This window comes from Pollicipes pollicipes, unplaced genomic scaffold, assembly GCF_011947565.3.
Source record: "Pollicipes pollicipes isolate AB1234 unplaced genomic scaffold, Ppol_2.1 Scaffold_7261;HRSCAF=8764_pilon_pilon_pilon, whole genome shotgun sequence".
Lineage (NCBI taxonomy): Eukaryota > Metazoa > Arthropoda > Thecostraca > Pollicipedomorpha > Pollicipedidae > Pollicipes > Pollicipes pollicipes.
Window position 1 is genome coordinate 55371126 of NW_023597054.1, and position 14584 is coordinate 55385709.

The 14584-nt window shown below is 53.1% G+C and overlaps 1 protein-coding gene across 1 annotated transcript; it reads right to left on the reverse strand.

Moving 5' to 3' along the window:
- Nucleotides 1–835: 835 nt before the first annotated feature.
- Nucleotides 836–10233, reverse strand: LOC119111634 (hexosaminidase D). Its single transcript, XM_037235442.1, has 4 exons — nucleotides 10113–10233; nucleotides 9837–9919; nucleotides 2477–2680; nucleotides 836–2401 (listed from the first exon to the last, which is right to left on the reverse strand). The coding sequence occupies exons 1-4, from the start codon at nucleotides 10219–10221 to the stop codon at nucleotides 836–838; spliced, it is 1962 nt and encodes a 653-aa protein (XP_037091337.1). The 5' UTR covers nucleotides 10222–10233.
- Nucleotides 10234–14584: the final 4351 nt, after the last annotated feature.

Below are 14584 nucleotides of genomic sequence, written 5' to 3' on the forward strand. Positions count from 1 at the left end.
CATCACTCGAGCAGGCACGAAGCGCCAAGCGGCAAGGTCAGGCAAGGTCAAAGCTCCCGGCAGGTGCGACCCCAGCCGGAATCGATACGACTCGGCTGACCGATCGGGTCTGTTCGGCGCGTCGCGCAGTCGAGGCGTCCGAGGCAAAGGCACGCAGCGATCTTTACACTATAACAGCATTCACGGTGCGGACCGGTCCGGATTGCGCGCACTCAGTAGGTAAATGGAAAAGTACGGATCCGAGCGCCGCCACTGCTGGCAGCAAACTAATTGCCCAAGCTGAACACCCGATTCGGTGTCTTCCGGCAGCCAAAGCCCGGCTGCGTCTGCATGCAGTGGGCTTTGAGCTCTAGTTCTTGGGAATTGAGCTCGAGCTACGCGTTATTGTACCACTTAGCACCAGGCCAGTGCCTAATACTACAGGATCTTCGTTTTGTTATGTCCGAAATGCTGACTTGTCTGCCAGCAACCGAGTCATGATTAGCCCCGGCTAAACGCAAGCCGTCTGGTCAGTCAGGGTTTTATACCGGCACACTGGCGCCCGCCGCCGTCCAGCTTCGTTCCCTGCCCCTCGCGAACCCCACACTGCTCATTGCCGCTCCACGGCAGCTGCTTCGCTCGCCTGCGGCACCGACATCGCTGCAGAGCTCCAGACCATGCGCCTCGCGGCCCATCACCGATTCCAGCAGCTGCCTTGCTCGCCTGCAGCCTCATCGCTTTCACAAAGCTGCTTCTCCTGCCCCCCCCCCCCCCCCCCCCCCCCCTCCCACAGGACCCTCACCGATCCCGGCAGCTGCCTCGCTCGCCTGTGGCCCCGGCGCCGCTACACGCCAGGCTACGGCAGCCGCTCGGCCCGGTCCCGGCGCCGCTGCGCCCAGTTCCGAGGGGCGCCAGGCCGCCGGGGAGCGGCCGCCTCGCTCACGTTCAGCCCGTACTGGGCCAGCGCCTGCAGCATGGGCAGCGGCCGACGAGGCCAGACGGCGCGCCGCTTCAGCGCCTCGCCCTGCGCGCGCAGCGTCTCCAGCCGGCGCAGCCACGGCAGCACGTGCTGCTCCACCCACTCGGCCACCGTATAACGGTCCACCACGTCCTGCAGCGCGTCACGCGCGGAGCTTACGGCCGACTTCATCGTGTACTGCACGCTGTAGAACATCTCGAGCACCTCGTCCACGCGGAATGGGTTGGTGTAGTTGCGGTTGATATTGTACTCGGTCAACCACCCCTTGCGCTGAGTGGCAGTGGCAAAGAACTCTTCGGCCTGCGCCACGGCCGACTCCAGCTGGCCCGTGAACTTGAAGAACTCGCTGCCAGGGAAGTCGCACGCGGAGAAGGCGTACGAGCCTTGCGGGTCGGTGGCCAAGCTGGACAGCAGCTCGTGCGGCGCGCTGGGGCAGCCGAGTGTGTTGTACAGCAGGTCCTGCAGCGAGCTGTTGAAAAAGCCGTGCGAGGCGGCCACCAGGCTGACGGCCAGCGACGGTATGGCCGCCGGCAGCAGCTCGCACAGCACGGCCATGTGGTCGTAGCGCTGCCAGCCGGTCAGCACCAGGCCGCGGAAGCCCTCGGAGAACTTGGGGCCCTCGCGGCGCATGACGTCCAGCCAGTTGAGCGTGTTGTCCAGGTGACGGGTGATGGGCGGCACGGTCAGCGTCTCGCCGAACGCGCCCTTGTACGCGCTCGCGCCCCACACGTGCGGAAACACCTCCGCGAACGCGTCGTACACGTTCGGCCCGACGAAGCGGTACACGTCCTCGGCGTACACCCAGACCATCGGCTCAACTAGTTCGGCGATGCCAGAGCGGCGGAGCACATCGCCCGGGATATGACGCATCATGTCGTCCCAGATGAGCGGCCGCGCGTTGTACCGCTCGCGCACGTAGCGCGCCACGCGCGTGACGTGCTCCAGGTACAGGTCGTCGCGCATCTGCGTGCGGCAGAGCTCGCAGACGCCCATGTGGTAGACCTCGTCGCAGCCGATGTGCAGGAACGGCGTGCCCCGATGCATCTCCATCACTTGGTCGACGATCTTCTGCACCAGGCGGAAAGACTCGTTGCGCGACGGGCAGAGGGCGGCCGGCTGGGCGGGCGTCTCGCGCAGGTGCGCGAACGGCTCCAGCTTGAGGAACAGCTCCAAGTGGCCGAATGTCTGCACGAGCGGGATCACCTGCAGGCCCTGGCGGCGCGCCTCGGCCAGGATGCGGCGCACCTCGGCGCGGCTGTAGTGGTTACGCGCCGCCGCCGGACGCAGCGCTCCTGAGAACGGGAACATGTCCTCCCACTCGAGGAGCAGACCCGTGCCGCCGAGCCGCCGAATCAGCGGCAGCAGACGGGTCAGGTACGCCGCGGTCGGTGGTGCGCCCTTCAGGTCCAGGTGCACCACACGGCGCGCTGGCACCAGCGGTGCGCGGCGCTCGCGCCGGCCGCCGCCGCCGCCATCTGGCCGGACGTCCAGTGGCGCCGCCGCACGGCTCGCCCTGACGTGGGCGGGTCGCTCATCCCACACTTCTGGGGTGCGAGGCAGCTCGACCCCCTCGGAGCGGTGACGGGCGGGGTCGAGCCAGGAGGGCCGGCGCGCGAGGCGCACCAGGTCCGAGGAGGTCTGCAGGTAGCCTAACGCCACCAGACTGAGCAGAGCGGCGAACAGCAGCGAGAATCGCCAGCGCCACAGCGTGCCCGGCAGGTGCTGCAACAGACACGGCGTCTTGCAGAGCGCTGGGACGAGCCCCATGACCACACACAGCGTCGGAAGGGAACTTTTGAGACGCAGTGCAACGTTAGGTGCAGCTCTGGGTTAACACGGACGTCAGCCACGTCAGTTGTATCGCAGACTGCGCTCGGAGCATCAGCGTGAGGCCCACAGCGTCAGAGGTGTGTATACATGACTCACAGGCGACAAAACGCCGGAAACGGCGCTGGGTGGAGACAGCCTTCAGATACAGCACTGGAAGCAGACACTATTGGGAGGATGACCATGCAGAAAATCAGGCGCAGTATTACTGGAGAACATCAAAGCATGCAGTGTCAGTGCCAGCGTTTGATACAGCATAAACGGCAAACACGGCGCCAGATGTGTGTGTGTGTGTGTGTGTGTGTGTGTGTGTGTGTGTGTGTGTGTGTGTGTGTGTGTGTGTGTGTGTGTGTGTGTGTGTGTGTGTGTGTGTGTGTGTGTGTGTGTGTGTGTGTGTGTGTGTGTGTGTGTGTGTGTGTGTGTGTGTCCGCCATTTGAGTTAGATCATTTGCAGGCTAAACGGTCCATAATTTTTCCATGAAATTTGCACACGACCAAGGCCCGCTTGCGGCGCGTGACAGAGTCGTGTGAAAATTATGCATTTCGCAAAAATGAGCGCGTGCTGAGCGAAACACGAGCGCAAAAATCCCCACAGGCTTAACACGGCCGACGCCAATTTAGCGATTCCGGCCGACGGCCCGACACGCTTCGCTTTCCGGGGCCGTATCTTGGCAACCATGGATCGCAACGACATGCAACTTGCACAGTGTTATAGAGCATGGAATGGGCCATTGCAATCTGGTAATTTTTCCGCCACGTGACACGTGCCACGTCCACATGCAGTTTTCACACAGTCACATTTCACATATCCACAGTCACATTTCGGCCGTTTTTGACACGTTGTTAGGTTTCCGTTATATCTCGGCACGGAAACAAGGTAGGGGCCTGAATTTTGTTAACCAACATTTAAACTGGAGGCGGCTACATTTTCAATGTGGTTCGTGAGTTTCTGCGACGCATCGTCACGCTGCAAATCGCATTGCAAGTTGCAACGGGCCGAGTTTTAAAACCGGCGCCCAATACAAGCCGCTACCGTCAAAACTATGCGTGATATAGCGTTGAAAACTACATCAGCGTGTTGGCCGATTCGTGCTGTCTCTGATGCACCCTTTTGTTGATCACATTTTAAAAAATGTCGCCCGCAAATGAGCGTGCACTAAATGGTTGCACGACGGCTTTCTCGCCGCGACGGCGGGAAGTTGCTGCCCTGGCTCCCGGCGTACGCCCTAGGCGTTAAGGGTTAATATGGCTGTTTGCGCGGCGGGCTTTCGACTTTGTTCGTTCTCCCGGAGCACGAGACTGGCATGCTGCGATCATCGCTTTTGCTCTTTTCCAGTATTCATACCAAGTGGAATACACAAAGACGTTGCATGAATTGTCATATCGCACATCCTGCGTGTCAGGCGTGAACGAGCCAGAAATATTACCGGCCGTTTTTTACTCTCCGATGCAATGCAATGCTGTTTAATACAACGGCAGCACGTGCTGCCACCATTCCAAATGCTGACAGTTGATGGAAGGGGCAAAAATTAATGGCCACACCCCACGACCATTCGCTTTTTGCATGGTGTAGATTCGGCTGTGTTGCAGAGAGCGCGGCGAAATGCGCTTTCTCCTGCCGTCGGCCGCCAGAGACCGCCGGCACCGTGCGCGGCCTGCGACCGAACCTTTTTACAGTACGCAATATTTCGCAACCAGGACACCTAGAACCGTGATTCCAACTGCAAAAGATACGCAATGAAAATTTCCGAATTTTGCACCAGCGCATGAAGCAAGCGCGCAAGCGCTTGCTTCGCTTGCTTAGCGTTATATGCACTATTTATAGTGACTGACGAGGTGGGCATGCCAATTGCAGTCAAGTCCCTCAGCATGCATGCATAACACGCAGGAACCCATGCGGGTGTTGTAGGGTAGGGTGTAGTGTAGTGTGATTTCGTTTGTCGTGGAAAATGTGGGCGGGCTTCGAAAACGTTGGGAGGTCGGCAGACGAGGTGAGCGTCAAACAGGAGTCAGAGCCGACATGCGCGCAGCCCCAGTTGGTCCAGCGTATGCCAGTCTTGTGGACTGTTGCTGCGACCTAGCGAAATCAGTGGGATAGGTCATGCAGATTACAGCGCAGGCATTTGTGTATAACACATACAAGGATTTATTAAACCCTGCAGTTTAACGTTTCCACTCAGTATTTGTCATGCAGTTTCCACTATTATCACATATTCTTTTATTCACAAACGCAAGGAAACAAAATTCAACCACTGAGATGCCTCTGGAACAAGTGAGTCGCATAGTTCAATGCAGGACTCATAAAAACATGTACAATATCGACCTTAAATAAACTATACCACTTCCATGCAGTCGTACTTTCCTTGAGCCAGTGTCAATAACGAAGTAGTGGGTTTGCGCGAATAGCCATCCGTACTTCAATACTTTTATTCCCTCACACCACTTGATTACTGCGGTGTACATGGTAGTAAAACGTAGGCAAAGATAGTATATGTGCTTTGATACCACTGTTTAAGTGGGCTTCACTTACATAACGCCCGCGCGCTTGTTCATAAATCACATGCCTTAAAAGAACTGTGACTTCCTTTTGTACTTTTTACCCATGGTTAGGTCGGGCACATAGAGCTTTATCAGCAAGGCCTATTTCCTCGAAATGCTTCTAAACAGCTCACAACTTGTAAAACTAATGCTTTCTATTGGCGTAACGTTTGCAAAGTGTGTGATATGTAATGATCACAATACACTCACAGGCAAGACGTCTTTGTAATAAATTTTATGAGGGCTTTAAACTCTCTGATTAGGGAGACACAAACAAGTATGAGGCCGCTACCACACGAATTTCATGAAACGTCATTCTATGGCTTCCAACTCTTCGCTATGCCCTTCAGCACTGTGGATCTTTTCGAAGCTCTAGGATGCTCAATTCGTAACAAGGCTGCACACATGCTTAGTATATGTGTGGCATAGCATGTAATCTAGTGTCGAACATGTCCAACCTTTTAGTAATGTGAACTATTGGCCAAGTGGCTTACGCCGCCTGCTGTACCAATCACAAATGAGCATTTCTGTTGACGTCATGTACGCCAAGAAAGGACGGAATATATCCTGACCGCGCCACTTCAGGTGCACCAAGGGCCTGTTTGTTGGTGTGACAGTTGTTGACAGTTGACAGTTAAGACAGTTGTTGCTCGATATCATGCTCGTGTCCATGCTAATTTCCTGTTAGTTTCTATGCTACATACTTGGCTATAATGATGCAGCTGCTGTAAGCTGCACGGTACATGCGGGCGCCCCATATCGTGCAATACCCCTGGCATTAACTCAGTTGTAGTAGGATTAACATGCGACCAAAGGAAACAAAGCGTAGTCCAATTGGAGCATATCCTAAAGGCACATTTTTTAAATAATAGCCATATATATATATATATATATATATATATATATATATATATATATATATATATATATATATATCGATCTCTTTGGTTACTATACGTGCTACTGGAGATTTAGAGTTAAGTGTCATCGTTAACTGCTGGATGCCGCTGGTATCGGTGTCCGCCTTCCCCGCTAACGATATGTATGGTGACAAAAAAGTTTTGCAGTTTTGAACATCCGTGTTCGCAACATTTAAAGCAGAAACACCGCCGCCAAGCATTGTGACCTTTGCAGAACCGCGTGCCGTTAGTCACTGCAGCTGATGCCAGTTGGCGGGCGGCGCAGGTGGGATGGCTTGCGAAAGCCCATTAAAATCAGTGCGTACCGTCGAGGGTTAGACCAGGCCGTATGCTGCAGCTGAACGAGGTGAGTTTGAACCTCTGAATGGATTAGCAGTTTCAGCAAAACGAAGAGCAGATATTCCACCATCACATTAAGCGTTCGTGGCGATATAAACGGCAATCCGTTCCGAGCGTCAAATAACAATTGGCCACGTGAAATGCACGACCCAGATTACCTCCCGCACTCACGATTTGATTTCATGAAGCGTTCCACTACGTAAGTATTACCACGTAAGTACCACTTCCCGATAGGCGTGGCCGGTTTTTCGTTCGTTCACCGGCCACCGCGTGGAACTCGCTGCGGGAGGCGACGCCGCGCGGTCTTCGGCGGCCGCAGAAGCGGGCGTCGGCATCTGACTCTGATTGCAAGCTTTGCTTTAGATCCTAAAGATTGGTCTCAGCGACATCGGAAGCGATTTTTGGGCGCCTAGGCTTATGGACAAAATGTAAACATTGCAAAGATAAACATCGCAAAATAGCATATAGAGCAGCACCATCTGCTACCATGTACAGCCGCCGAACGGCAATATTTTTGGAACAAACTCCAGCAGACTCAACTATCTGAAGCTACATTCTCTCTGTTTGCAGTCTTGGCTCTTCTGTCAGTCTGCTTACGGTGCCTTCGTGATAGGATTCGGGATGTTCAAGATGGGTATGCCGTGGGTGTTTGGCGTAGTGTGGCATTTCACATGGCAAAGCTAGGCATTTCATGTAATTATCGGTGTCTCACGCAACCTTCGTAATTAGCTAGTATCACGCTAAGCGCTATACGCGCTATTACTACTACACTACACTGTAGTTATTATTCGGAACAATGCCATTGCCCTTGCAATGACAAATGCTTATAATCACAGCCCTTGTAATATTTGCCAGCCTACTTGACAAAGTTGTCTGCACCATTTAACAACTGAGCAGTGCACGCAGCACGCAGTGCAAGTGAGGTGGTAATGAATGTGAACTTTCTCAGTGTTTCATCTCGTAAATGATGCCAAAAAGTGAGCTTATGACACTAGACACTTCCGCAACCGATACAAATTGGCCCGATCAATATCTTGCAATGCTACCCTTCACTAGTGCTCGGTAGGCGTAGGTTTTCTCATAAAGCGCAGCAATTCATGAATATAACGTTGCTTGAAGTTTTTATACCTCAAACGGATGAGTTTGCACTAATTCCCGATTAAGGGAACGGATGTTTGTCGAGCTAAACAGGAATGATCGCCGGTATGGTTTGTATGGTCTAATCTGTCCCGGTTTTAAACAGAGCATCTTGTGTTCGGTATGTGTTGGAAAAAGCTGGCAGTGGCCCTTTGCGAACGAGTGCTGGCACACCTACTACGTGTCAAATACGTTTCAGATCCATTGGTGAGTTGCAACCGGCAAGTTCATCTACTCACTTCTGAGGCCCGACACCGATTGTTAAGAAAAAACCGTTGGACAAATGGTTTGCACTCGATAGAGCGTGACCGTCTGCAGACATTGACCTTCGCTTTTGTGAACGCACTGATTGTCTGTTTTCTTCTCTGTCAGAAATGTGTTTTGTGTTGCTGCGACGCAGCGTCGGAACGATCTGGACTCAGTTTGGACACTTGTTCCGATCTTTTTCAGCTTGATAATTGTTTTTCCATGAAAATCAAATGTCGGTAAAACCACGGTGATTCGCAGCATCGCTGGGCAGACCACTTATTAACGCGTCTTGCTGGCAACTATTGTTGATCTTTACAGTACAGCTTCTAAAGAATTGCGCGAATTGTTCCTGGAAACTTCATGAGCCTGCAACGGTGGTTCTTAACACATTACCTTCTAGAGAGCGTGGCGCCCGGGCTGGGCCACGGCAGGACGACCAAGTACAAACACAATTTATTAAGGTTAGGGAAGGGCCTCTCGGCTTACGATCTCAATCTTGTTCAAGAGTAGCGTTTGAGCATCAGCTCCGAGTTGCTCTTTCAGTTATTTCTTTCGCCCACAGGCTTTTATATGACTTGCTTGTGTTTTGTCTGTTGCCAAGTACCACAGGTCATGCTGAGCTTACCATCACATGCTGAGCAAAACGACACCATTTTATCCTGATGGATTATGGAGCTGTAAGGTTGTCTTAAACGTGAAGTAGGGCAGGGCAGGGTCGGGTCACTGGAACATACAGTCCACTCACAATTCTTGAAAGCTTTGCTGCCGCCCCGCGGCTCTTTCGCAACAAAAACGTCACTAGCATGATCCTTTAGCCTTCAACACGTTGCGCGATGCAACTTTTGTTACTCGTACATCTCTATAGCCCAGTCAAAGCCGTTGACTCTTCGCCTGACTCGGCCGTGGCGCATCCCACTGGAGCCTCGATACTGGCGCTGCATGCCAGGCGCGTGTTTGGCCCGCGGCCCGCGGTCACGGCCCACGTTTGAGTGCACATCCATCTGCTCGAAGGAGGCAGCGGCAGTTAACCTGCCTCTGCCAGCCAGCCAGCACACCTGTGACAAATAGCTCATAAAAAGCATGCATCTCTTAGCGCGTGCCATCATGGCGAGGCCATGGCGTGCGTAAACAACAAGACAATGGCGTAGAACGGAGTACTAATGCAACGGTCCCCCCAGGATGTTGCAGTCAGCTGAGCGCCAGCGAGATGCAAACGTCTGACGGTTTTCTTAGGCCGGGACGACATAGCGCAAGCTTTTGTTCGCACGGTTCCCGTCACACCTACACCCAACTCGGCGAAGGAAGTCTGCGTGCACTTCATCCTCCACACACAAGTCATCTGACGACAAGGCACGCGCTGAGGTGTTCTCGAGTGATTGGCCTTGATCTATCTCACCGGCCTGCCATAGTCTGGCGGCGGTGGAAGTGAGCAGCATCCGAGCCATGGAGTGGCGACCGGCCGGGTAGAGCAGGTCATGGGGTACGCTGCACAGAGTCGAGCTAACCAGGAATTTGATACTGGTGGCATAAGGCAGCCGTGCATGGGAGATCAATATGGGCCACATGCAATGGCACGAACAAAGCCGGTCTCGGAGGGCTGCACACAAGCGGAGCCTGTGGACAGCAATACGATGGCAGGCTTGCAGGGCCAGGCGTTCAGCTGCGTCATATTTGGTCACGCACCGCTTGGACTAAAGCGACCACGCGGAAGCAAACGGGAATCAGGTCATCGCTGTCGTGTTGTCGTCACCACACGGTTCGGGGTCAGTGGCCAGAGTCATTTACCTCGCTTGAACCGTATGCAAACGCTGTGGTCGGATGACGAACGGTCCCAGGCTGTCTCTAGTCGCAGAGTTCAAAATACTCACCTGCATGCATTTGGAGACAGACATGCCGGGTGCAGCGGGAGCGTTCGCTGGAACCAGCCGGCTGTCACCTTGCACCAGGGACCCTGGAAGCACGGTACAGTTTCCCGGTGAGGCGCAGTGATCGGGTGAGTCAGCTATGTACGAGTTAGAGAGGTGCGAGGTGCAAGCCGTTGTTGAGTGTCAACGAGGTGTTACTGTTTAGCCGGTCTGGGCTCCTGTCTGGGCTTATGCTCTCCTCGTGTACGAACAATGCAATAATGCGTAGGTTTTAGTTACCTGTTAATGTCCTCAGGTCATCCTTGCTGGTTGTCGTGAGTTTCGTGATGCACATGTCGTAAGTACGTGATGCAAGTGCATGCTTATGAGTCATAGCATATGTAGCCATATATTCAAAAGTAGTTGGTGAACCATGAGACAAGTTATTTATTTCATTTATTGAATCTGCTTTCACGTCATACGCTGATTTAAATCTCAAACGATACAACTCTAATATGTGTTTGCTGACTGATGGGGCGGTAGATTGAGCCTTGACAGCGAAGTTTTTCGCGCGTGTATGTAAGTACCGCGTGCGTTTGATTGCCCTGCTCCACCTGGACCGCACGCTCTGAATCTGCGCGCTCCAGGCATCGTCAAATCTCCGCTGACAGCGGGTTCACGTCGGAAGCCAGCGTAGGCACTCTATTCTTAGCGCATCGTGTTTTTGGCAGATATGCCGGCGCATTGGGCGGGAGGTGAGCGGTGGCCAGCTGGGGCGACGAGAGGTCATCGCCGGAGGGGACCGGCCGCTGGCAGCCGACCCCGGGAGCACCCTCCGCTGGGCTATTCGGCGCTGCAACTTCTGGGCAGCCAGCAGCTGGCGGCGCGCCCGAGTCAGCGGAGCGCTCGCTGCTACAGCGCGCAACTGCGTATCCCCGGGATTTAGAGGATTTAGAGGAGGGAGGGAGACCTGGTGCAATGAGAACGGTTATTGCGGCACTGCAATCTTGTTGAGGTCATTTCCACGTGACTGAATGGCGTGCAACGTGTAAGGACCGAATCGACTAGCCATCAAAAACAATAACTTGCACTAACATTGACGTTAAGTGTACTTGGGTGCAATGTAACACGATCTTAGTCCATTTCGGCGTAAAACAAAGCTGCTCTAGAGCAAACAAATGTGCATCCTGTGCAAAGTATCACAATTATTTGAGGTTAGTGGAAAATTGAGCTATTAATTACTTTCATCGACAGTCACATGTAACCCTGCTCCAGATCGGTTCTCTATGAATAGCCAAAGGGGAGCAGACCCTAGATCATCAAAACTTGGGCGCGGCCGTCAGTGCTTCGGTAAAACACTTTTCAGAATGTTTAATTTGGCTCTTGTCAATATCCACAGATTTTGCACCAACTTGAGATCAGAGTAGCGAAAAATAGAAGACCATCAACGCATCCACTGATTCGGCTCCTGTTGACCGAGAAATAATTACAGCAATTCAGCTGTAAATGTGCAAGGGGCCATACCGAGATGATTATACCGAGCGTACTGGCCATACCGAGATGATCGCAAAGGCTGCATTCTGTGACCCTAGAAATTCGTAAAAAGCGCGACAAAAAACGAGCCTTTGTGGATTCTCATATGCAACTGTCATTCCGAAATCGCTCTTTTCTCGTTTCGCTAACATCCAGGTTCGTCCCGCTGTTTCAAGCTCTTGTGTACTAAACAAATCAGACGCCATCTGTCAAGACGACAGCTGGCATCGCTCATGCGGCCTCTCGTTCTGTTCATTATTTGTGCAATCAAGCGAGCTCGCTTTTGTCGTTTTTCAAAATGCGCCGGTAATACAGCCTATCAGGTGGAAAAATCAGGAATTACATTCGCTCGTGAAGCGTGGGAGGAGCAGAGAGCGTGGTAATAAACACGCGCCCGGATGACCGGCTGGATACCCTTCGTTCGGGAAGGGGGTCCATTTGACCCCCCTGAGATCTCAGGAACTAAGAGGGCTAGAGGCACCAATTTGACAGGGTGTGTTGATCTGCGTCTGAACTCACAAAGATCAGAGTTTGAGCCCCCTAGCCATGATCTTCGGGTCAAATAACGTCAAACAAGGTCAATCTCAGCAATGGTCTCCAAAGTGCCCTAGATGGACCTGGACCTAGATGCCTCTCCTAAACAAAAGGTTATAAGATCATTTGACGCCAGTGATCTTTTTGACCTTTTAAATGCCATGGTGAGCAAAACCATGCAAGGCTGTTTTGAGTTTTGCACATGAAAAAGTGACATAGATTACGTTAGGCAGCATGTTCCTGAAAACAAAATGTTGACCTGAGTCATTTTAGGTCAGTAACGTATTCTGACCTTTGAAAAGCGCATGAAAAATAAAAAGCGCAAAAAACACTGCCCTCCTTTGCGGTACACATCATATGCTAAAAAGGAACGCCGTGCTTCGTGTGGCACACAGACCCCCGCGATCATGCAGATAGCATAAATAATGGTGCACGGTCCTGCGCGAGGCTATAAGTTATAGCTGCGGAAATAGTGGCATGGAAAAGCCCATTTTGTGCAATCGCGACATCCAAGCCCATTGCCAACATACGAGTGTGCTCAAGAGCAGCGCCGCATGGCATGCCCACTACAGCTAGCATTTATCTCTGATGTCAGATGCATCAATAAAGCATTGCAAAATAAACAGACATGCAAGATAACGCTATTCCTAGTGAATAAATTTAAAAAGGGGCAAAAGGGGAATGGGGAGAAAGAGAATAAAACTATTCGTAGTCAAGTATCAATTGAAGCGATACAAACTGCATGCTTTTTTCAGACATAATTAAATCCCAATCATCACAAGCATTACAGGCGGAGCCACGAGCCGGGAAGTCTCCCTTTCCACGGTGGAAAACCCTTCAAGTTCAGCGGCTCGAACGTCGTGAGTTCTATAAGCTATTATCTATGCACAGCAGATCACATTCGCAGCTCGTTCGCGTGCATGTAGTTTCCGGCAACAGATACGCGCTTCTTTAACAGCTGTCTGGTGCCAATTTCTGGGAATTTACATGCAAGTAGTTTTATCCGGCGTGACGTTTCCTGCGTCATTGTAATGTAAGCGTCGTAGTGACGCCAGACAAACTGAACTTTCTACGGATAAGCGAACGAACAAGCGAACCGGCGGGAGCGGGGGCCATGCGTGCAGCTGGTCACACGTGCCCCAGCGCATGGGTTCGATGGCGAACTCGTGCCCCAGCGCATGGGTCCGCCCGTTCGATGGCGTTTTTAGGGTCTGGCGCAAAGTTCGGCAACCAGGACAGATAAAGAAGTGCAGCCGCTTTTTGTAAGCGCACGGCGCATGTCGCTGCACCTCCACAAATTACTGAGCAATCCCAACACTGTCCGACCCAGGGCAAGCCGGTGATAGACCGAGAGCCGATCCAGGGTAAGCTGGTGACGGGCCGGCGGCCGACCCAGGGTAAACCGGTGCTGGACCTGGGGCTGACCCAGGGTAGGCCGGGGATGGACCGGGAGCTGACCCAGGGTAAGCCTGTGATGGACCAGGGGCCGACCCAGGGTAAACTGGTGATGGGCCTGGGGCCGACCCAGAGTAAACTGGTGACGGGCCGGCGGCCGACCCAGGGTAAACTGGTGATGGGCCTGGGGCCGACCCAGGGTAGGCCGGGGATGGACCGGGAGCTGACCCAGGGTAAGCCTGTGATGGACCAGGGGCCGACCCAGGGTAAACCGGTGATGGACCGGGAGCCGATTCAGGGTAAGCCGGTGATGGACCGGGGGCCGACCAGTGTCACCCGCTTTTAAAACCACCGAACAAAACGTTGTTCTGGCCTAGCCCGTGAGAGATCGGACCGTGGCGCCCAACTAACCAGGCGTAACTGATCCTTGAAGAGTCCATGGAAAACGTGTAATGCGGTTCCTGTTATCAATAAATTCGAAATGAGCACCAGAAACTACCCCACGGAGCAAGCCCTAGAGTAATAAAAACAGATTGACTCTGACCTTGGTCTGACCTTCAAAAATGACCCTAGGTCAATGGAATCTGTTCACTCAATTGCTTTGTTGTCTAAGCAAGTATCTCAGAGATTTATGGGCTCGTCTAGCACTCCGTTGTTTCATCAAGTTGAACGATTCCCTAGAAATTGACCTCGCTGAATCCCTGACCTCACTTTGACCTGCCGCAAGTCAGCGACTTTACATGGTAAGTCCAAATTTTAATACCAAAGGATCCACTATTCAATTATCTACAGCTATGCGATATGTGGCACGGCTGCCTAACCTAACACACTTCCAGACATGAATTAAAGCCGAATTTTTTTTCAGTCGGCGAATGACCGCATCGTATTCTATCTGATACAGTGGTCGATCGGAGATATTACTTTTCCCAAAACATGGGGTGGTCCGCCGTATGTACATGACCACGCTTGAAGAGGCTTGCTCATGCTGCACTGCATCCATGACTCCGCTGCCATGCCAAATACATTGCAGCGCTCAGACACTGCGCACAGCATAAGCCTTACCTGTCGCACCGAAGTGAGTGAGCTGGGATGGGGAGGGACGATACCACGCTCACCATAACTGGCTGCCGAGGTCTGCACCGCCAGTGTACTGCCTGGCAAACGGCGCGGTGGGATCAATAGCCGGAGCGGCGCCCCATCAGCAGGCCCCGCTGGCGCTGCCACCACCACCGGCGGCCGGCGGGCCGGCGAGCACGCGGCTACCCGGCCCCGCTGCCCCACGGGACAGGCGCCTGTCCGGCTCTGCTGCC